At 37.9% G+C, this 21,786-nt stretch overlaps 1 protein-coding gene across 1 annotated transcript in view; it reads right to left on the reverse strand.

The window, feature by feature from the left end:
- LOC142353913 (uncharacterized) overlaps positions 1 to 10,798 on the reverse strand; it is a 91,794-nt gene extending 80,996 nt beyond the window's left edge. The window contains exon 1 of the mRNA XM_075406143.1: positions 10,603 to 10,798. Within this exon, the coding sequence (XP_075262258.1) occupies positions 10,603 to 10,750 (148 nt within the window). The 5' untranslated portion in view covers positions 10,751 to 10,798. The remainder of the gene's footprint in view (positions 1 to 10,602) is intronic.
- Positions 10,799 to 21,786: the final 10,988 nt, after the last annotated feature.

Genomic DNA, 21,786 nt, shown 5'->3' on the forward strand with positions numbered 1-21,786 from the left:
ATCGGACCAAAATTATATCTGCAAGAACTGAAAAAAATACAATGGCCCTTGCAGATCGATTAACTCAGACAAGAAATTTTTTAAAAAACGAAACCAAATGCAAATTTTAATGAAAGGTTGCTCAAAATTGTAATATTAATGTCTTAAGAATCATTTCCGTGTTTCTAGAGGCTATCCAGTAAATCAATTCCAAGCCTTAAAGAATTCATTTTCTCAAAGGTCGATAGGCAATAACTTTTAGGAAAAATTTCAAATTTTCAAGAATAGAAATTCGTTCAATTAAAATGTTCAAAAGCACTCCATATCCCCATAGCAACTATGTAATAACAAACTATCAAACCCTGAAGGAAGTTACATGGGTACTGAGGCAAAAAAACTGAACAAAATACAGTTTCAAAAAACTTGAAAAAAAGCAAACTTTATCAAACAATTCGGAATGTTAAATTGTTGAAAAGAATTCCATTGACACTAACAACCATGCTGTAACTTCTCATCAGACTGTTGAATAGGTTTTCTTGCAACTGAGAATGGACAAGTACCGAAAATTGATAGAAAAACTTAAGGAAACCAAAAAAATGCTAAAATTCGAGACATTAAAATATTATAATTATTGGTTTAAGCACCATTTAAAATCCCAACAGTGCAGGAAAATTTAAAAAGATAAGTTTTGAAATTTCGCCTGAAAAAAATTCAGAGGGTTTAAGTGTCAAATCTAATGAGAGTTTATTCCAGTCAACAGCGACAGCATGCGAGAACGAACGTCTTGCAAAATTAGAGCGAAATTTGGGAAAAAGTAAATTGTAAAATTATTGAGACCTTGTAACCATCGTGTTTCGTTTCATTAGCTCCGATAAATATGGGAGTTTGCCAGGCTGATGTACAAAGCCATTGCGCATACAATAGGACTTTGAACACAATACGTTGACTAATTGGCAACCAGTGTAGCTGCTTCAGGTACGACCAGGTTGGTGTTGAAGGTGACAATCGAAATATCAAACTCGCGACAGAGTTCATTATTAGCTGAAGTTTTGCAAATAAAAAGTTTGGCAGACCATAAAAAAGAGAATTACAGTAGTCAACACGTGAAAACACTAAAACTCAATTAGGACTGATGTTTTAACTATCACGAATTGACCACATTTGACGGAGATAATAAAATGAATTCGAACAAACGAAGTTGACCTGTCGTTGCATAGTAAGTTGACAATCAATATAACAACCTAGAATTTTACCCGTTCAGTGTAGTCACCATCTTCCGGCAGATGTAAACGACGATGTTTAACAAGTCTACATTTCCGAATAATCAAATACTCACACTTATCCGCATTCAATTTCAAATTTGCATTGCTGAACCAACGATGAACCGAGGTCAAAATATCATCAAACATGCATTGACTGAGGGTCGAACCGAATACAAAATAAAGAACGATATCATCTGTGTAAAAATGATACTTAATTCCCAGTTTTTTCAGCTTATCTTCTTAAGGCAGCATGTAACAGGAAAAAAGTAAAGGGCCAAGAACCGAACCTTGTGGCACACCCGTCTTAATTTTAACATCACCAGACAGACATCCATTTATGATAACTTGTTGCGAACGATGCGAAAGAAAATTTTTAATAAACAGTAACACCACCGATTGCTAACCAATCCTTTTCGCTAATATCTCAAATAAAAACTGATGATCAATAATATCAAACGCTGCTGACAAGTCTAGCTCAATATACATCACGGAGTGCGACTCGTCTAGATAGCAAAGAAGATCATAAAAGACTTCAAGCAAAGCCATTTCTGTTGAATGCGAGTTACGAAAAGCACTCTGATACTTGCTCATGAGATTATTGGATTCCAGATAGAAATTAATTTGCTCAAAAACAACTCTTTCAATAACTTTTGACAGGAATCTTAGATTTGTCAACGGGCGATAACTCGACAACAACTCATGATCAAGGTTAGACTTGTTTATGAGCGGCCTCACGACTCCTTGTTTGAATTCATTTCGGAAATATCCGGTCTGAGAGTTAAATTGATTAACGCAATGAAGTAGTCCGGAGAATTTGTTAAAACAATTTTACATAACCTCGTTGGTATTACATCACTTGGTGCCGTACTGTTCAAAATTTTTGGAACAAGTAATTGCAATTTGCTCAATGTGAAAACTTGGAAACTCTCTAGGGTTGTTGTATGTGAATCAATTAATTCTAGACCATTCGTTGGAGGTAGTGAAACTAATACGGCTTCTATTTTCTTAACAAAGGAAGCATTAAACTTATTTGCTAGACACTCAGGCTCCCCTAGTGACTGCGGCAGGACAACATTATTTTTTCCCAAGAGTTGCTGCAGCATAGAATACCTATCACGCTTATTTTCACTAGCGACACTTCTTTCGAGGTATTCACTTATCTTTTTTGGTAAACAGCTCAAAATACTCCAAAACTGCATTAAGAAACCGGCTTTCCGAAAGAATTACCATTCTTTCGGAACGCTTTCTCAAACTTTCTTCTCAATCTTTTCATAGTTCTTAGCTCATTGTCAAAGAAAGGGCACCATCCTTTTCAGAGGATGGTTCTTATCGGCATAGCTGATTTCGTTCATTAAAACAGTTCCAAACATTTTCAGGATTATCTCTGTCGATCGGAGCAACAACACTTCCTGCAAACGCTACCACGTCGAAATTTGGCAATTTCTGCACGAGGCCTTCTTTACAGCTAAATTCTTGTTCTTTTGCAGAAGGTCAAAGTGCACAACTCCATGATCAGAGCTTGTAACGAAACTTACAAGAGGTTCTGATACTTCAACCTCCTCGGATGTAATAACCTGGTCTAAAATTTTACTACATTTGTGAGTATGAACGTTAACTTGCTGTTGCAAACCAAATTCATCCAAAAAAGAAATCCAATTTTTGGCGCATCATTTGATAGCAGCATAGAAATATTGATATCGCCTACAATAAGTGAATTTTTGAACAACAGCACTTTCTCCTCAATAAACGATGTTAACTCGCTTAAAAAGACACGAACATTAGTATTTGGTCGACGGCATATACAAACCAAAAGACACACTGACTTGCCCTGCGTAAATTCAAGAAAAGCCACCTCCGCGTTTGTAAAATACTTGTTTGAAAAAATATCGACACGTAAAAATCTATCAAATAACACCGCTAATCATCCGCCACTTTTTTCTTTTCTGTTTGCACTTAAGTAATAATAGCTATTTGGGAAACACTGCTGGAGATAAAACTCATCATTTGCGTTATCTTTGATCCACGTTTCTGATAAACTTATGAGGTTAAAATCATTAGCTTCAATAAGATTTCTTATTTGCCAGGTCTTGTTGCGAACCGATCTTGCGTTATGTAAACACACTTTTACACGGCCATTGACAGTTTTGAAATTTGATAGTCATGTATCAAAGGAGGCTAGCCATTCCCTCGCTTTCTGATTTAAATAAAATCGTGAAAATGAAACATTTTTCGGGCCAGAAATCGGGAGATTCAACTTGATGATTATCGAAATTGAATACACAGTGGAAAGCGTTCAGACAAGAATCCTCCCTAGATATTTCAAGGATACACAGTATATCAGGTCCCCTGTTCTTGTAACATTCTCTTATATCATCCGTAGAGACAGAGTTGCTTAAACGACCAATGTAGAGATGCCGTCTTTTCTGTGGTCTTTTAATTGCACTGACTGCCGTCTGATGATTAATATTTCTGCCCGTATTGAAAACTTTTGGTTTCCTGTCGTGAGACTCTTTGCCGGCAAGCACATTTTCATTGCCTTCAGCTTTTCGTTTCTTTGAATTACGATCACTAGCAGTACTGTCAGTCCGATTTCTGAAAGCAGCTTAGATACGGGTAATCCGGTTTCTTCAGAGAATTTATCTCCAGATTCAGTGATTGAATTTCAGAAGTCAGCGAGTCTACTTTCTCTAATTTAACTTCGAGAGCAGATATTCGATCATGGGCTGATAACTCTGTTGTAAAAGTTGGCAAACAACTCGGACAAAAATATCATTCCAATGCAACTTGTTGTCTGAGCAATTCCAAGGCACGATCCATGAACACATTCAGATTTACATCGACCGCAGATAACGCGTTCTTCTTCTGTACATATACCCATGCACACAGTGCATGGCGGATCGGATGGGGGAGGAGGCGGGGACAAAGACGTCATTGTTTGGGACAAATAAAAACAGTTCAAAGACTGCAGTAAGCGCTGAATAAGTCATAATTAAACGAATAATCTAAATCCCTTTATCTAAATAAATAACTATAAGACAATTAAATCAGTCGAACAAATGCCGAGAACCCTCGCGCCAAATGTTGACTGAGAGAATAACCTAATGTAACCAAAACTCAAACAATTGCGAAGAATACTTGCACAAAAAGCTTGATCTCGGAAGTCAGGACTTCAGTGTTCGTTAAACACTACACCGTTTGCAATAGTCGAATATGAAGCGTACAAGTTTCCTCCGCCGGAATCTGAAATCCCCGGTAACTGGGGCTACCAAAACAAAGTCCGGCCTCTGATACAACAGTAAATAATTACAATCAAAATTAAAACAAACAAAATTAAATAGCCTCCCGGGTGCACGTGGAGACTATTTAATAAGTTTATCACTACAATTAGGCTAAACTATTTATCACAACAATGTTGAACACCATTCCATTGTTACTAGAAACTATGCTGTGCCCTATTATCAAAACCTAAAAGAGGGTGACTGGCCCCAGAGGCTGAAAAATGACAGATCTTCAAAAAATGTAAAAATTAGTATCAATTGGCGTATTTGTTTTTGTAGTTACAAAAAATATAGCTCAGAAAAAGGTCATGACAAGTAATTTCTTCTTGAAAAGAGCCTTCATTAACTAAGTTCAAATTAAGTTAAAAAGTTCAAACTAAGTTTAATCCAACCAAAAATACAAAAGGAAAACTGCACCAATTTGAGCCCGAAAAATCCTGAAAATGAACTTTTAACCTTAAATTAAGGCCATCCAAGCAGCTGCACCACTCTAAGCACTTGAAGTACTACTAAAGCCCATTTTGGGCTTCTATTGGAACTTAATGCCCGCTGGGCTTTACCTGTTTATCCTGTTTTGAAAGATCAAATTCATTGAAAAAATGTGAAGACATCTTAAACAAACACACCGCCCCAATACAATCCAAAATCTTTGAATTATAAAAATATTCCGGAAGAAAAGATTATCTTAATTGAGACAAAGGAAACTTAACAGAGAATAATTTGAACAAAACATAAAACTTTTTTCAAATTGTCTCAGCACAAAAACAAAGAGAAAACAAGCTTTCAAATCGAGACAATTTCATTGCTCAGAAAAACTCGGACAAGCCAAAATAATCGCAAAAAGCAACTCAAACTTTGAGTTACAGCGAAAAACCAAGAAATTAAGGAATTCTAATACTTTTTTGCAACTTCTTGTCAAAATTTAAAACAAAACGTTACTTGGTATCAAAGAATCTGCACTTAAATTGTAATAGAAACTGCCCAAGAGCAATAAGCTTAATTTCGGTAATGAGTATAAGCAATCCTACATTAATGGGCCAAAAATTGCTAAACGCCTTCAAAGCGGAGAACACATTGAAAAACCTCCAAATTAGCGTAAAACTCCCTTCAATAATAATAAACTTTGAAACGCTATCAAAACAACCTGAAAATTATAACTTGAGCCTTAATTAACCTTTTAGACAACATTGAAATTTTAAAACAGTCGACAGATTGCCGTAAAATAGCGACCGCTGACGCGCTAGACGCACATCGGGATTGAAGAAAAAATGCAATTTTTTCCTATATTTCAAAATTTGTTATAACTCAACGTGCTGTTTCAGTTAGATTCTAAACCTATATTTACTTAAGTTTCTAAACAGAAGGGTATTAGGCTTCATACTAATATCAGCTACCAATCGCTCTAATAACCTAATGCACTATGACTGAATGACCGGACTTTATCAGTTTAACCCGTTTCTTTTGATTTTGCTCATTTGACATAGACCGTATTCATTGCATTGCGTAATTCAATGCGTGAAATAATTTAGAATCCATTCAGTTGAAACGTGATTGAGGTATGTCAGAAGTCAAACGTGAAAACTATGTCAACTAAAACGAAAAACGTGATCAAAAGGTAAATCAAAATAAGAAAAATCAGAGCGCATAAATAATAGCCATATGGGGAGCTGACGGCGGCTATTATAAAGCAATAAAAACAGCTTGAAAAAGCCGCAGACTAACAAAAAAAATTGCTCTCTTACCAAAAATTTTTGACACCTACTTTTAAACTGTTTCATACAAGGGCATGAACAAAAGAACCACTCTCTCTTTTCTCCGGTCTTGATTTTTTCACTCCTGAACTTGCTCACTCATTTAAAAACACATTGCCGGAAGAACTCCGGAAAAGACTCGAAGATAGCTTCGCCAAAAAGTCAACCTGACAAAAATCTAGTTTATGATTGCAGTGAGCATCAAAGAAAAAGAAGACTATCTTAACCTAGTTTCTGATCACAATGAGCATCAGAGAATAGAGAACACTAACAAATTGAACAAAAAAAAAACAAAAATTCAATTAATTTTTCAATCTGTACAAGTACAAATACAAAGGGAAAACAACATTAAGTAATTTAGAAAATTTAGATGCTCACATAAATTCGGAGAAGCAAAAAAGCATAAATTACTAAACACACCATAGGCATTATCAACCTCAGTTACACGTTTAAAACCGCGGCAGCCTCAGACATATAATTGCACTGCATGAGACAGCGAAACTTATCTTCGTTCAAATGTATGTTATTGTGTCCGAGTAGGTGTCGTCCTCTTTTTCAGAGAGTTTTTGCAGCCAGTTGCTTTATAGTTCGTGTTGCAGTGAGTTCTGCATCTCTCATGCAGAAAAACACGAATGGAACAAAACTACTTGCTATTTTATTTGTAAAAGCTTTCGCCTTCGAGCAGCGGAAGTGAATGGTCAATTTCGACGTCACAGCGCACGTCATGCATTATCTTCGCAAACGTGTCTAATTTTGTTGTACCGCATGTGTGTACATCCCCCGTTTGCACAATGGAGGGCATGAGTTAGTGTGAACTTTTCTCCAATAGGACAGTAGATAGGCGTACTTTTTATTCAAGATTGTACCGAAACACAAACCGTCGCGCACTTTGATTTTATCAACATATTACCGTAGCGTTTCAGTGTCAAGGCTGTGATCCAGTTCGAGTCACCTTTTTCTGATGGCAAGCCAGCAACGTAACGTTTGATTTCGGGTAGCTTGCGTGGAATATAGTTTTGCCAGCTTCCAACTTCCTAAGTCAAGCGTTGCAGCTGTCTTGCGTAATCCTATAGCGACCAGAGATACAGCATAGTCAATGTCGTATTCTGTTGGGCCCCTGAAGTTGATTTCGCCCTCCAGGGTTGGTAGCGAACACAAATGACGCGGGTCGTCTGTGAAGGGATAGTCACAGAACGACGGCAACAATATTTGAACATTTTCCTTTTGGTCCAAGAAAACGTTCTGAGCGTTAATTGTGGCGTGCAAGGAAAGCAAGTTTTTGATGAACAGATCTAGTAAATCATGAGGAGTTTCGCAAAATTTTTGGGTTTTCGCACTTTTTCCAAATTTATAATGTTGACTGGAGGAAGTTGCTAAAAGATTCACGCGGCAGCCGTCTAAAAAAATCAGAATCAGTTCCTTTGGAAACTTCGTGGGTTCTAGACTTTCGAAAGGTCCGTTACAATCAATTGGCATTTTGTAGCATCCACTATGTCTCTAATATGCTTACCAGGATCGGATAAACCCGTGAAGAAATTCAACAGGATTTTTCAAACCTCCTACAGCACTGCCATTGTCCGCATTACATTTTTGAGTTATGCTTGAGTTCCACGTGAGGTCAATCAAAGGGAGTATGGCTATACCCGTTCATTGCCATGGCAATAAGTTCTCCCTGGGTGGTGCCTTCTTGAGACTGCAGGCAACTCCGGGCCATAAACAGGTCGGATGGGGCCGTGTACAAATTTGTGAGCAACACAGCTCAAAGCAGGGCAAACTTATCTGATATTCTCTATTTTCCAAGAGCTAATTTACCATTGAGGCAATGGAATGCATTTCTGGCGTCTATTAGGAGTACTGTTTGGTTTTCAGCGGTCTGCATTAATATGGCAGACCGCATTGAATGTATGGCATATTCAATCCGCGCTTTTGGCCTAGACAGAAACGGCTATTGCCTCTGCAGGTCAATTTATGCACTTCATGATACACTTCAGTAATACGGCGGAAGACTTCTCCAACGCCAATTGGTCTGAACCCAGGGTTTTTGCTCAGGGTTATGTGATGACAAACGCTGTATGCTGCCAAATGTTTAGAATTTTTTCGGTGGCTAATCTGATGGCAATTTTAGATAACGTTGCAATTTTGACTGATTTCTCTTTGAAGCATGTCAAAGTTTGTCTCCGTTCGCTTGCGTCCAAAAAGGACGGACCGTGGATGCCATGGGTTTTCACTGAAGCTTTTATGATTGCCGTTGCCCCTATGTTTTCAATTATAGATGTGTGGCATGGAATGGAAAGCTCGGGGGTCATCAAAAAAGTTTAGATTGACTGGAGAGTGCTGTGGGAGTTTTTCATGGAGTAGTTCAAGTACAGTGTTTCCTCAGATTTTATACTGTGAGATGATCCCTGATGAACTCTCCTGTTAAACACATAATTGCGTTCAAAAATTTTCTTGTCTCCGCGAACAATTGTTTCGGCTCAACCTTCTTTTCGCTTGCATTTCTTCTACAAAGCTTGTTTTGCAGGGCTTTGCTTTCAAGAAAAAGTTGGTCAGGTTGACTTTCACACCACTGTTGAAGCCGCCTAGATAAAAAGTAATCGTCATTGACCCGTGGTTTAGTTTTCACGCATGGGAGAATCAAGTGTGGAAAAATCGCTGCGACCCTGATAAGGTACAAAATTTTTTCTTTTCTTGAAAGCAATTCAAAATTTTGACAACACAATAGACAAATTTGAGCCCCACTTTGTTTTTGTTGAGCAAAATCTTCTTCGATGCTGGGACGAAACCGCAATCATCATTGGATAGGGTTTCGTCACCCGGTGAGGTGTTTGTCAGGTTTTTCAAAACGATCCACACCTGTGGCGTTCGAGAACAAAGAAACTTGTGTATGGGACTGTTCTTCTTGATTGTCGCTTGAGTTATGCGGAGATTGACATCTGGGACAACGGAATCCGGGAGGGTGGTCAAACAAGCGCTTTAGGCTGTTACAACGTACGTGAAGCCAACCGCCGTCATGATGCTGCAGTAATCTGTCTGATCTATGAATACTTCATATGCAGGGCCAGACTCGCATTTAAGGACATTGCGGGAGGGATAGCTGGGAAATTTAGAAAGGAGCAAATGAATAGTTTAGGAAATTTAATATTCGTGCGAAAGACTGATTATCACATGAGAATTTGTGAGGTTGATTAGAAAACAAAATAGTATTGAGGAACAATAAAATTTGACGGGTCAAACTTGACATATATTAAATCAAACAAACAATGCCAGACAAAAGTGAACTCATTGGGGGAACTTCTATGATAACAGTTTTCAGCTTTCGAGAGGGGTCTAGCAAGAGAAGGTCTCTTAAAGTAGCTTCTCCGTATAACTAAACACAGGACTTCACAGCTCTGGGATACAAGTAATTTGTTCATGAGTTTCCCAGAACAAGTCTCTCAGACCACCTTGACATCATCTTGACGTGAAATAGTTCAGGTACAGTTTTAGTTCTGAAAGGGAATCTTTTTGCGATGTGGCCTTTAACACAAGGGCACTTTGTAGGCTAAAATCTATTTTATAAACTTCCTTATCGGTTCTTCCAATTTATGTTGACATGTTTTTATTATTAAATTGCCTTCATTTGTCTCTATTTTGGAAATATCTCGTTGAAAAATAAGCATTATTATTAAGTTTTCACATTTTAAAAAGCAGAAACGAACACTGCTATTTTGTCTTTGCTTTTACCCATGAAATGAAACTGGTATTTTTGCGCCATGACCTTGAACATCACATCAGCACTAATCTATAAGACAAATTCATTTAAGATAATGTCATCAACGCAATAAGAGAATACATTCTCTTATCTCCGATCAAAAAATCTACGAAATTTCAGCCTAAAATAATACAAAAAAGCTTTCGACAATATAGTCCTTAATGAATTTTGGATCGAAGACAAGTAAAATAAAAATTTCCGTCAAGTAATTTTAATACAGAGATAGCCAGAGTTGAGCTCTCGTAACAGTAAATCTTTTCAAAAGGACTCTTTTGACATAAAAGAGCTAAGCGACTATTTCCAGCTCTGTTAGAATTCAGTAGATTACAAAATTGGACTTTCTTTAACAGATCTGCCTTGAAGAGCAATCAGCAAGGGCACCACCGCGGTAAGTTATAAAACACTAAAAAAAAAAGTTAGGTCATAGGACCAAAGAACCCTGAAGACTGCACTCTTTTCAAAAAAGCCCCCCCCCCCCCCAATAAAATATTGAACCGATATTCTCTCCTAAGTTACCTGAGCACTGTTTTCAGGGTGAAATGCATATTAGTTTACTGTTAGTCTCAAATTACAGAACTAACCACCACGCCGATACACAGTTCCATCTGCTGTAGTGTACTGCACAATCTCAGGTCCATTGACCAATTGTTTAATTACATATACTCCTCCGCATCTGGATTCAAATACCTCTTCGGACTGTAATTTCTCACAGCCCTCTCCAACCTCCATATATTGTCACTCAACAATGTCAAATCAAAAACCGGTCGTCAATTCATTTGACCTCAAAAAAATAACATAATCAAGTCAACTCAAGATATGATGTAAAGCAGAATTAATTTCAGCCGAAAATATTGCCTAAACACTAAATATTGCTTATATGCGTTATGAAAAGGTAGTAGTAGTAATAATAATGATAATTTGAATTTACAACATGTTGAAGGGACTCTCGTCCCGAACTAAAAGTTTGAAATTTCAGCCAATACAGATTTCAATCAGAAGCAATTCTCCATGAACAAAGGTTGTTTTCGCTAAAGTTTTCAGTGAAGTATCGCCAGAATATTCGAAGTAACGATGGTTTCAGCCCAATAGGTCTTGTAATGTCAATAGATGGAAGAAATGATAATAGTCGAGTTGTGCGAGCAAAAAATTCGTCGTGGGATGAGTCAAATCGTGGTTTTCTGAAACTCGGAATTCTTCTATTTTCTCGTCTGGGTCCGTCCTTCAGAGATATGAAGTCCTGAGATCGTATGCTCCATTGCATATCTTAGTCAAAGTGAGAACGTCCAACATTTGAAGGTAAAGAAGAATTGGGAGCACCTCCAGAAAGACTGAGCGCTCTTTGTAGTCACTGATGATTTGGCAGAATCCATTTCGTCGCGCGACGCTTGAGCAGTTCTAACTTCCTCATGTCGCCTATTGAAGCGTACCAACAGGGCGATGCGTAGCTGATGACAGCGACGACTGTGATATTGTGCAGATTGAGCTTCGCACTAACTCTCAGCTTGATGGAGACGTTCCTCTTAAGCAGATTGAGTGATCAGTATGCCTTGCCAAGCCTTCTGGATGTGTTCTGACCATGACAGATTTGAAGAAACTATGAGGCCCAAGTCCCAGTGACTATTCACCGCGCCGATTGACTCGCTGTCGTCTGTCATGAGGAACACACTCACGAACAAATCATTGAGAGCTTCGGTAAGATCGTTTATGTACACCAAGAAGAGCGGTCCTAATCTAGAGCCTTGGGGTACACCGCTGGTCACTTTCCTTTCTCATTACTTGGCGTCGTCGGTTTGAACAAATTGTCTTCCATCGTGTAGGTAGCTTTCGATTATTTGGAGCAATCGACCACTAACTCCTAGAGCTTGAAGTTTTGCTAAAAGAATGGAATGATCCACTTTGTCGAAGGCTTTCTTCAGTTCTAAGTAGACAGCATGAGTTTCAATCGAGCTGTCCTTGCTCTGCGCGATTTTGTTCAGAGAGACCAGAAGCTGGAGTACAGATGATCTGCCTCCTCGAAATCCGAACTGACACTCGAAGATTTAGGGTTAAACGATTTTGAGTAGTTTGTCGTAAAAGCATCTCTCAAAAACTTTGCCGACACAAGCTAACAAAGCAACTGGGCGACAGATAGCGACCTTGTCTTTGGCTCCTACCTTGTGCAGTGGCTTAATGCAAGAGATTTTCCAGCATGTAGGTAATTTGCTTGTCTCTTTTCTGAAGATGTAGGACACGGACTGGGCTAACCCTTCCGCGCAACCTCGCAGGAAACATGGGGAAATACCGTCAGGACCCGTTGCCTTAGTGTTGTCGAGCTCTCTTTGTATTACGCATACTTTCTCAGAACTTGTGTCAAAGTCACCAACTAGTGAATGTTGGAGGTTCTCAGTTTTGCAAGTGCCTCTTGGGTTGTACACTGAGATGATGGACTCATTGAACGCGTTGGCTTTTTCTAGCGCTGTTCTGGTTTTCTCGTCTGCTAATTTCATTACAAGCGGTAGAATAGGTGCCCCTTTGACTCGCTTCAGATGTTTGAAGGTTTTCTCTGTAGAACGTCTAGCAAAAAGTTTGTCTGGATATTCAGATAGATCCTCCTCAGACATGCGCTCCACATCAGTTTTCAGCTGAGCAACTTTGTGTTTCTGATTTTCAGTTATTATGCCTTTTTCAGCTCGGTTTTCTGCGGTTTTGAGCCACCTGATGACGTTGGAAGGGGTTGGCCTAATCAGTTGAGGCAGTGATGTTCGATGTGAATTTTTTCTATGAACAAAGGTGTCCAGTTTGGGTTCTAACCATTCGTGCCAATGTTGAACCATCAGCGACGGGTTTGTCCAGTAGTATGGAATGCATGGATCTTCTGTCAGTGCTTTTAGGATACTCTCTTTGTCCATCTTCTTGAAGTTAAAGAGGCATCTGCGTGTCGTTCTGTGTGAGCCATTGGACATCAACGTGTGCATAAAGAGCGGTTCGTGATCTGATTTTGGGCTGTCATCCAAAATTGGTGACGAATATGTGATGACAGATACGATAAGTGATGGGCTATTTGATAAGCATACGTCAAGAATGCGATAATTTGTCTTGTTTGATTGAGTGAGATTTAAACCTAGAAAGAAATCAAAACACTCTTGCTCGTAATAGTTGATGCTCGACATTTCGTCCCAGTTGACTGTTGATAAATTAATTTCCCCAGCAAGGATAATGGGAACCATAGGATGCACAGAAAAATGTGTGCTAAGAAGAGAACGAAAGAGGGTGGAGGGCCAGAGGTAATTTGAGTTGCGTGGAGGATTATAGACAAAAAGAATAATAAAAAAAATTTCACAGGTGATGTGAACCGTAGCGAAACAGAAGCCGCTGACAATCATGTTCACAGGGAATGTAACTTCTTCGAAGTAAATTGAAGAGCGAATTCCAATGAGGACTCCTCCATGTTGTCCAGGATCTCTTCCACTTCTAACTAAATAATAGTCGGGTTATAAAAGTTACCCATCTTTAAAAATACAACTACTGTCAAGCCAGGGCTTGCGTAAACAAAGAATGTCAAATGTGTTCAGTGATATAAAATTTGCAAAGTACTCTCCTCTTCGGGTGTCCATGAGACTTCTCACGTTGTAGCTAAAAATTTGACAAGTTTTGTTCTCTAGTCAACCTTTTGGAGTCTCTTCAGAGCTCAGGTTTTTCACTTCGACTCCGTCAACAAACAGTTTTAGATTGTTTATATTGATTCTGCTCGGTTTGTTTGCGTTCCCCGTTTTCGTGAAGAATTCTCGTCGGTTTTTGAGGATGCGTCTCTCGAGATTCTGATCTTTTTCATTCAGGCTCGGGAAAAGAAGCACACTCCAGGCTTCAAAACTCCTTAAGGTTTTGGACTTCGCGAGAATCTTTCGCACATCCCAGATGCTTTTGAGGGTAACCAACATTGTTCGTGGTCGCGTGCAGTTGGGGTCGTGCTTTCCAATTCGGCGAATGTTTTCCATTTTTGGGGATTCTTCCAGAAATTCCAGTTCAGCTTCGTCGTTATGCGATTCGTGTTTGATCGCAGGGTTATCAGGCCCGTGCTTGGTTGCTTCTCGACTGCCGTCAATTCTTAGTTGGTGCTGAATGAGCTCAGCTTCTGCTGATAGTTTCTCTTTCTTAGACTTTTCGTCGTGCTTCTTCAAGGGTGATGTGACATCCTTTCTTGAGTTAGCTATTTCGGCTTTGACTTCGCGGATGTTTGCCTTTCATCATTCTTTTTTATCAGGGTCTGGGTAAGTCCTTCTTTGACTTTAGACAAGGTGGCGAGGACGGCCTCGTTAATTTTTGCAGCGACAGATCTCTGCAACTGATCCTTCACGTCATTCAGTGTCTCGGAGATTGTATTTAACTGCCTCTTCGTTTGGGTTTCTTTCTCACTCAAAACACTTCCTAGCAGCGACAGTGTCTCTCTCAATAGGTACTCGAGAGATGTTTTCTTTCGACGGCTTATAAAGGTTTTCAGTTCGTCGTCATCAGCGGAAAGCAGTTTTTTAATCGTCGGGTAGTACTGAGGAATAGATGGGAGTCTCTTTTTTTCCGACATTTTTGGGGTAAGCTGGCGATACCTACTGGAAAGTATCACGAGCTTTGGGCGGAGTCTAGGGGATAATGACTGGAGCGAATGAACCGCTATTCCTACCTAAAAGAATCACAGGAGCTATGCTGCAATTCCTACTTAAAGGTTTCACAGGAGCAAATGAGCTGCGATTCCTACCTAAAGGTATCACAGGAGCAAAAAACAGGAGATATGTGGTTCATACTGAGAGGTTTCACAGGGAATTTTCTCAGAAGAAAGATAACTTAGAAGAAGACGTAAATTGATAGAAGGCGGTAAATAGATATACAGAAAGAATATAAAAGGGTTTCGAGCTTACTACCTAAAGGCGTCACAAGAAAGGAACTCAATCAGTTGACCTCAGTCGTAGCTGAGGCCGAAGCTTGTTCCTCTTTGTACTTGATTGCACGTTTTCTTCTTGGGGTCAATCTCTTCTTCTTGTTCGGGATCTCGTCCAGACAGTCTTGACTTTGAGTGATTGTTTGAAGACTGCTGAGTTCCAGTTCTCGATTGATATGAAGTTTGCTGAGGTTGCTCACGTAGTCGTCGTTAGTGCGCTTTCTGTGAGAGAGGATATCTTTGATCACTTCGTTAACGAGGAGATCGGTAGTTTTGAGCTCTTTCAGGATGTCAGGGGTCAATTCAAGTCGAATGTATACAACTGCTTTGATACGATCTTCGAACTGGGTCCATAAGTTGATCAACTCTTGGGGAGACAGGAATGAACCGTTGGCTGGGTGCTTAGAAACTGAATTGTTGATTAAGTCCGGCCACAATATCACGTCTCTCTTGCCTTTGAACTTCTCGGTCAACAAGTTATGGGCAAGCTTGTCTAAGTTTGGTTGTCGAAAGTTGAAACTGAGGCCGGGGATTGTTTGTGTAGGTGTCGTCGGGGCTGATGGGAATGACAATTTGTTCGAGCTTCCGTCGTTTATTAGTATTCGGGAAAATTGCGTGGTGCAATGAACTGGCTGCAAGTACTAACATCTGATGTCAGAATTATGTCAGTGGGCCCCCACGGCCACTCACAATCAAATAATCTGAAAGCATTCTATTCAATAAGTTTATCACAACAATTAGTCTAGTAAAAAGACTTAATTATTAGTAGTAAAAAACTTAGTTTAATTAGTATACAACAATTAGTAGTTGTAAAAGACTAATTCCTTTTAAAATAAGGTTTAAGAAAACACTCATGTATGACTAATGTACGCCAAAATGTACACTAACACTTGATAAAATGTGAACACAAATAGTTCATATCACAATAAATTGATATTCTGGATTTCAGGTAATTGACGAAGGAATTTTTCAGTGTTTTCATTTCCATTTCAAATAAAAAAATTTGAACCGGATGAGCTCGTTTGCAGCGCAACTTGCTCGGATGAACAATTCGTGCTCGGAGAGACCAGACCACCCACTATTCGGCCAGTATTGGTGAGGGGCTTTTCTCAATTTAGTTTGTATATCAACTAAGATAAACAGTTCTCAGTTTGATACTAAAAAACTATTTTTGTGTTTTCGCTAATTCCGTCGCGGGGTTATTAGTTCCAGTCATCAAGTTCTAAAATACTGCCCACTTATTTCTACTGAGATAACAATCACAAATGCCAAGTGCCGGCGTTTTTTTTCACAGTAAAATGGCTATGATAGCTTCAAAAATCTTCAGCCTCAAAATTCCAACGCAAAAAAGAGAACACCTCTCATTATAGGTCATATTGAGTTGTGGATGTTGGAGTTTCGTATTAAGTAACTCCCAGTTGTCTTAACTTAAAAACTTATGATCGTGTTTCTGCACAAATAACAAGATCAGAACAATTTCCACGTGCAGAGATTTTTTTCATCAAATATTTCACATGCAATCGGTTTTCTAATCCGTTGAAGTTGTTATGCTCAGGTATCTAGACATTCGATTTTTTAACCGTGTCGTTGGGTAGTAAAATTCCGTCTGCGCTCCTAGGATGTCGTTCGGGCGTTCTTCGAGTGTACATTCGGGTTAGAGCTATTCTTGTTGGTCCAATAGATTTAAAACGTAAAGCACATTGTTTAGCTACCGGAATATTGGAAGGGGTAGGATGTTTAAAAATCTTAAAGGACTAACATATGACGCCACTTCGTAACCGGTTACCCACCTAAACGGCCTTGCTTTGAAGCGTTCAAGTATTTGGATGATGATCGTGTCGTTACCGCACATGAGAGCCGAAAAGCAAAAACAACTGTAAAAATAAGCCTTGTTGAGGACGGTTTACTGATTGTTCTTACATGGCACGCGTTTTCCTGAGCATGTAGGACATCTTGCTTTCTGTAGTCTCTATTGAATGTGATTTTCCCATGATGCGTCCCAAGTTATTTGATTTCCTGGTTCCTTTAGTCTCATTTTTAGAGCACTGATTCCATTAAGATTAAATTGTGATTCCCTCGGAAAGCTAGTTTTGAAAATATGATCTTTTTGTCAAGTACTAGAGGACTCCTGGAATACCTTTACAAAGATGCAGAAGTGAAGTGGTTAAAGCAAAAAACCTTGTGAGGCTCAACTCGTGACATTTTGGAACGTTTTGAAACTGAAAATTTCAACAAGCACAGTTCCTTTTTGATTTCTCAAATAGTCTATAAACAGCTCGATCATACCTCCTACCACTCTTAAATTAGCTACTTTTTGGAATAGTTTGATTGAAGGACTTTATCAAAAGCCTTCGAGAAGTCGGTATAAAAGACATTGACTTCTGAATGCGGGTCTTAATCGAGAGCTTCATGCATGGTTTGGGGAAAAACTAGCATGTTGTGTTCGACAGATCCGCTCATCACAAAAAGTACTGACACTGAGTAAGATAAAAGCTGGAATATTTCTAGAAAATTTTTGAAACAATGTGCTTCCGATATCTGATGAAGACATTCGTCTGTAGTATTCGACATTTTGTCGATTGTTTTTTCTGTTTTATGGTGATTTTGCTTAAATTTTCATTTCATTAAATATTTCACGCGCTTGCTCTACGTTCTTAAAACGTTTTTTGAAAGACAAACAAATATATCTTGAAGTAGATTGAAAGAAAGCTGGAGGTATGGCACGTAGTCTACCAATATCCAGAGTGAACATTATCTCACGAAGCTTTTGTTTCGAGACGCTGGTATTAGTCAATTTGTCTTTTTCAACCCTGAACGCCTAATTATTTTACTTAATTAACCTTTCGGACTGAAAACTGAGTGAAAAATTCATTGAGCCCAATGACTTTTGCCGGCAGCTCCGACATTTTATTTCTGATGTCTTTTTGATGTATGGGATAAACTTTGAGCTTTCTTAAGGCTTTTGAGTTGTATGACGAATGCATTAGAGTTAGAGTATAGAGTTAGATAGTGTAATAATATTGTACTAGATTATTGCTTTCCAAATAAAAATATAGCGTTGAGAAAAACAAAAACCAGGTGGCTAGAAAATTTTTGTTCTCTAAGAGTGCACAACTCCCGTCTCAACATAGTGAAAAGTTACATCGTAGGCAAACAAGAAACGGTAATAACTGCGATCTTCACGTCCAGACCCCTCAAAGTCCATTGCTGAGTCAATTTTTCTGTAGGGACACCTAGTAAAACTCTTTGTTTGCTCTCTTTAGTCTTTTTTCAAAGTGCAATGATAGGTCTCAAGTTCTGTGAACTCGTATGTTTTTTATTCCCTCACTTCTTTGGAGCAATGTTCTGCTCATCACAAAACAGCACTGACACTGAGTGAGATAAAATTTGGAATATTTGTAGAATATTTCGTCAAAGGATATTTGAAACAATCTGCTTCCGATATCTGATAAAGACTGTGGTCTGTAATATTCGACATTTTGTCGATTGCTTTTTTGTATTATGGTAATATTGCATCAGTTGTCATTTCATCCAATATTTCACGCGTTTGCACTACGTTTTCAAAATGTTTGTTGAAAGACAAACATGTATCTAGAAATAGATTTATAGAAAGCTGGAGGAATAGCAATTGGTCCACCAGATCTTGTAATATCCAGCTTGAAAATTATTTCGTGAATCTTTTGTTTCAAGTCGCTGATATTAATCAATTTGTGTTTTTGAATCCTGACAGCCAAATTATATTACTAAAATAACCTTTCGGACTTAAAACTGAGTGAAAAAATGATCGAGCACAAGAACTTTTGCCGGCAGCTCCAACATTTGATTTCTGATGGTTTTTTGATGTATGTGATAAACTTTGAGCATTCTTAAGGCTTTTGAGTTGCATGACGAATGCATTCGATTTGGAGTATAGAGTTAGATAGTGTTTCAAAATTGTACTAGATTATTGATTGGCATAAAGTTGATATTGACTGGCATAAATATCTCTCACTATCAGATATTGGAAACACAAGATCGCAGACAACTCGAAATTTCCAGTGCCTCAATTTTCGTTTAAAAAAATGCAAGTTCAATTTTAGGACGCCAGCCCGTAATCTTGCCTGTACATTTAACAATCTTTTCAAAAGCAAAATTTTGTTTATAAAGAAGACTGCAAAAAAATTTTTGGTTCTTTACTTTCTGTACTTTTACAATAAATATGACGAGAATACCTCATGTACATGGAGAATTGTTTGCTGATGTACCAAATGCAAAGAAGTGAAAAAACTCAATTTTTCCTAAACTACGAGCTTAGAACGCCTAGAACTGAGGGTCCCGTGACCCATGATATTTTGCTCTTAAGTCTTTCTTATTATTATTTTTGTTAGTATTATTATTATTATTATTATTATTATTATTATTATTATTATTATTATTCTTATTATTATTATTACTTTTATTGCTCTCTTCATAAAAACATAGCCTTGACACACTCAGCAACCAGTTGGCCAGAAAAAATTTGTTCCTTAAAGGTGCACGAATCCGGTCTGAACTTAGTGAAACGTTACATCGTAGGCAAACAAGAAACGGTAATAACTGCGATCTGCACGTCCAGACCCCTCAAAGTCCATAGCTGAGTCAATTTTTCTGTAGGGACACCTAGTAAAACTCTTTGTTTGCTCTCTTTAGTTTTTTTTCAAAGTGCAATGATAGGTCTCAAGTTCTGTGAACTCGTATGTTTTTTATTCCCTCACTTCTTTGGAGCAATGTTCTGCTGATCACAAAACAGCACTGACACTGAGTGAGATAAAATTTGGAATATTTGTAGAATATTTCGTCAAAGGATATTTGAAACAATCTGCTTCCGATATCTGATAAAGACTGTGGTCTGTAATATTCGACATTTTGTCGATTGCTTTTTTGTATTATGGTAATATTGCATCAGCTGTCATTTCATCCAATATTTCACGCGTTTGCACTACGTTTTCAAAATGTTTGTTGAAAGACAAACATGTATCTAGAAATAGATTTATAGAAAGCTGGAGGAATAGCAATTGGTCCACCAGATCTTGTAATATCCAGCTTGAAAATTATTTCGTGAATCTTTTGTTTCAAGTCGCTGATATTAATCAATTTGTGTTTTTGAATCCTGACAGCCAAATTATATTACTAAAATAACCTTTCGGACTTAAAACTGAGTGAAAAAATGATCGAGCACAAGAACTTTTGCCGGCAGCTCAAACATTTGATTTCTGATGGTTTTTTGATGTATGTGATAAACTTTGAGCATTCTTAAGGCTTTTGAGTTGCATGACGAATGCATTCGATTTAGAGTATATAGTTAGATAGTGTTTCAAAATTGTACTAGATTATTGATTGGCATAAAGTTGATATTGACTGGCATAAATATCTCTCACTATCAGATATTGGAAACACAAGATCGCAGACAACTCGAAATTTCCAGTGCCTCAATTTTCGTTTAAAAAAATGCAAGTTCAATTTTAGGACGCCAGCCCGTAATCTTGCCTGTACATTTAACAATCTTTTCAAAAGCAAAATTTTGTTTATAAAGAAGACTGCAAAAAAATTTTTGGTTCTTTACTTTCTGTACTTTTACAATAAATATGACGAGAATACCTCATGTACATGGAGAATTGTTTGCTGATGTACCAAATGCAAAGAAGTGAAAAAACTCAATTTTTCCTAAACTACGAGCTTAGAACTCCTAGAACTGAGGGTCCCGTGACCCATGATATTTTGCTCTTAAGTCTTTCTTATTATTATTTTTGTTAGTATTATTATTATTATTATTATTATTATTATTATTATTATTATTATTATTATTATTATTATTATTATTACTTTTATTGCTCTCTCCATAAAAACATAGCCTTGACACACTCAGCAACCAGTTGGCCAGAAAAAATTTGTTCCTTAAAGGTGCACGAATCCCGTCTGAACTTAGTGAAACGTTATATCGTAGGCAAACAAGAAACGGTAATAACTGCGATCTGCACGTCCAGACCCCTCAAAGTCCATAGCTGAGTCAATTTTTCTGTAGGGACACCTAGTAAAACTCTTTGTTTGCTCTCTTTAGTTTTTTTTCAAAGTGCAATGATAGGTCTCAAGTTCTGTGAACTCGTATGTTTTTTATTCCCTCACTTCTTTGGAGCAATGTTCTGCTGATCACAAAACAGCACTGACACTGAGTATGATAAAATTTGGAATATTTGTAGAATATTTCGTCAAAGGATATTTGAAACAATCTGCTTCCGATATCTGATAAAGACTGTGGTCTGTAATATTCGACATTTTGTCGATTGTTTTTTTGTATTATGGTGATATTGCATCAGTTGTCATTTCATCCAATATTTCACGCGTTTGCACTACGTTTTCAAAATGTTTGTTGAAAGACAAACATGTATCTAGAAAAAGATTTATAGAAAGCTGGAGGAATAGCACTTGGTCCACCAGATCTTGTAATATCCAGCGTGAAAATTATTTCGTGAATCTTTTGTTTCAAGTCGCTGATATTAGTCAATTTGTGTTTTTGAATCCTGAGCGCCTAATTATATTACTAAAATAACCTTTCGGACTTAAAACTGAGTGAAAAATTGATCGAGCAGAAGGACTTTTGCCGGTAGCTCCAACATTTGATTTCTGATGGTTTTTTGATGTATGTGATAAATTTTGAGCATTCTTAAGGCTTTTGAGTTGCATGACGAATGCATTCGATTTAGAGTATATAGTTAGATAGTGTTTCAAAATTGTACTAGATTATTGATTGGCATAAAGTTGATATTGACTGGCATAAATATCTCTCACTATCAGATATTGGAAACACAAGATCGCAGACAACTCGAAATTTCCAGTGCCT

The sequence above is a fragment of the Convolutriloba macropyga genome, chromosome 15 (assembly GCF_964194025.1).
Source record: "Convolutriloba macropyga chromosome 15, txConMacr16.3, whole genome shotgun sequence".
NCBI classification, from domain to species: domain Eukaryota; kingdom Metazoa; phylum Xenacoelomorpha; order Acoela; family Convolutidae; genus Convolutriloba; species Convolutriloba macropyga.